Source organism: Chiloscyllium punctatum, chromosome 36 (genome assembly GCF_047496795.1).
Source record: "Chiloscyllium punctatum isolate Juve2018m chromosome 36, sChiPun1.3, whole genome shotgun sequence".
Taxonomy (NCBI): Eukaryota; Metazoa; Chordata; class Chondrichthyes; order Orectolobiformes; family Hemiscylliidae; genus Chiloscyllium; species Chiloscyllium punctatum.
The window spans coordinates 5,812,398-5,814,870 of NC_092774.1; the positions used below are offsets into that span (position 1 = coordinate 5,812,398).

General features: G+C 49.7%; 1 protein-coding gene across 1 annotated transcript; it reads right to left on the minus strand.

Moving 5' to 3' along the window:
• Window positions 1–504: 504 nt before the first annotated feature.
• On the minus strand, window positions 505–2,134 carry LOC140461124 (rRNA methyltransferase 3, mitochondrial-like). The gene is given in 2 exon segments (XM_072555886.1): window positions 505–1,321; window positions 1,324–2,134. Coding segments are annotated over 2 exon segments (747 nt in total). The 5' UTR covers window positions 1,807–2,134; the 3' UTR covers window positions 505–1,057.
• Between the last annotated feature and the right edge of the window lie 339 nt (window positions 2,135–2,473).

Below are 2,473 nucleotides of genomic sequence, written 5' to 3' on the forward strand. Positions count from 1 at the left end.
CCCTTCCTCCAGGTCATTTATAAAAATGACAAACAGCAATGGTCCCAAAACAGATCCTTGCGGAACACCGCTAGTGACGGCACTCCAAGATGAACCTTTGCCATCAACTACTACCCTCTGTCTTCTTCCAGAGAGCCAATTCCTAATCCAAACCTCCAACTCACCCTCAATGCCATATATCTGTATTTTCTGCAGTAGCCTACCATGGGGGACCTTATCAAACGCCTTACTAAAATCCATATATACCACATCTACCGCTTTCCCCTCATCTACCTCCTTAGTCACCTTCTCAAAGAATTCAATAAGGTTTGTGACGCACGACCTGCCCTTCACAAAACCATGCTGACTATCCTTGATCACATTATTCCTATCCAAATGTTCATAAATCCTATCCCTTACAATTCTCTCTAAGACTTTGCCCACAACAGAAGTGAGACTCACTGGCCTATAGTTACTAGTTTGTTTTTTTTTAGATCTAACATGACCTTAACCATAAATAAAGTCTACAAGGAAAAATTGATCTGTATTGGTATTTGCCTGAAATAGGGTGCTAAAATTAAAACCAGGTTTGGCACAGGTCATCACTCAAAATGGACAGCCTTGGGGCAATGAACATGAAGATGTACAGTCATTTCAGTTACTAACAGCTCTGGTACAGGGACATGCTGAAATATTTTTGCACCTTGCAACCATCAGAACAAGTGCAAGCAGGATTAGGTGCAGTGACCATTTCAAAATTGGCATTCTTGCACGTGTCCTGATGAGTGCCAGGGCTAAAACTTCAAACAACACAAGACTGGAGGATTTATCTGGATGGGGAAGGTAAGGCTTCCCCCAGTTGTAATGATTGTACGCAGCTGAAAACTTACAATGCACGACACCAGCTAACCCTAATACATATACTGCCATTAGCACAATGTGTATCAAGTCTCTGAAAGTATTTCAAAGTTGTTCTTGTGGAGACCCATAGGCAACCGTTCTGCTCCCAAACGAGTATGGCTAAGTCCATCAAAACCCAGGGAAAGGTTGATCCCACACTCCGGACGCTCTCAGTGACTTAAGCAACACTGCTGTTTGGTCTGTCAGTCCTGTTGGTAGCTGTCACCATGGAGAGAAGCTGTCTCCTGCCCTCAAACAATAAAACACTTGCTGCCATGGCAGAGTTAAGGCTGTCCACAGCAGGAACCATGGGGATATACAAACGCTGACCTCCCGTCTTCTCAGCCAACAATAGGGCTTCGAGGCTGAGTCCGTGGGTCTCTCCTCCAATCACAATTACAGTCTGCTCCTGAGCCCAGGGCTGGGAGTAACACCCCAAGCGCCCACTTTAGGGAGCGGCAGCAGAAACTCTCCCTCCTCATCCTCGCTGTCACGCTCCTGGTATTCTACCTGTCTCCAGCTCCGGTCACCAGTTGCACCCAGTTCAGGGGGAGTCACTGAGTGGTCAGTCCCTCCGTGAGAAGGGTCAGCAACAAGTACCCTAGTGCTGCTGCTCAGGTAGTTCGGGATGACTTCCCACTCCAAATTAGAAATGATCGGGATGCGGAAATGCGCACCCATGCCGGCCCGGAGCACTTTGGGTTCCCAAACATCCACAGAGCCTTTCGTCAACAAGACCTTGCCACATCCTGCAGCCACCGCAGATCGTAATATCGTTCCCAGGTTTCCAGGATCTCGGATATTGTCACCAATGAGGAAGAGGGGTACGGTGTGCTCTTGCTGAATTGCCGGATATTTCATCTTGGAATGATCTGGTCTGACAAAAATCCCTATTGCTCCCTGAGGAGTTACATGGTCAGACCACATCTTGATCTCTTCAAACTTGACCTTTATTAACTTGACGTGTTTCAATTTCTCCAAAGGCAGCTCCCTCAGGCTCTCCACGGTGCTGAAGAAAAGAGTTTATAGCAGCGCTCCAGCCCCTAAAGCATCGGTTATCAATCGCCGGCCCTCCACCAGGATCTTCCCATGCTGCTCACGGAACTTCTTGGACTTTGCAAGGGTCACAACTTTGGCCAGCCGCTTGTCGCCGGGAAACGCCTTCTCGTACGAGAGTCCGTCCAGGCGAGAGGGGCCGAAGGGCCGCCCGGGCTGCTCCCTCGGGGCCGAGCCAGGCCTCTCGGTCGCCGGGCGGCCGGCGGCTGCAGCCTCCTCTTTCTGGTGATAGAGCAGCTCGAGGGGTCTCCTCCTGAAGAGGCGGAGCTGGCGAGAGCCCAGGACGAGGAGAGCTCCCCAGCCGGACACGCTGCTGCTGCTGAGCGCCGCCATCCTAGCCAGCGTTCTCCACTGTAATTGAAACAGTGACTTGAGAACAGCGATGGGAGAAGCAAGATCTGATTGCAATGGACCTGATATTGACAAATGCATAATTCAGCATGAGATACTGAACAATTACCAAATGCTTCCGTAGAGTTGATGGCTGGGATTAGCACAGGTTCGGACGATGAGGGTCTCAGTGTTGAATTGGCTGGAG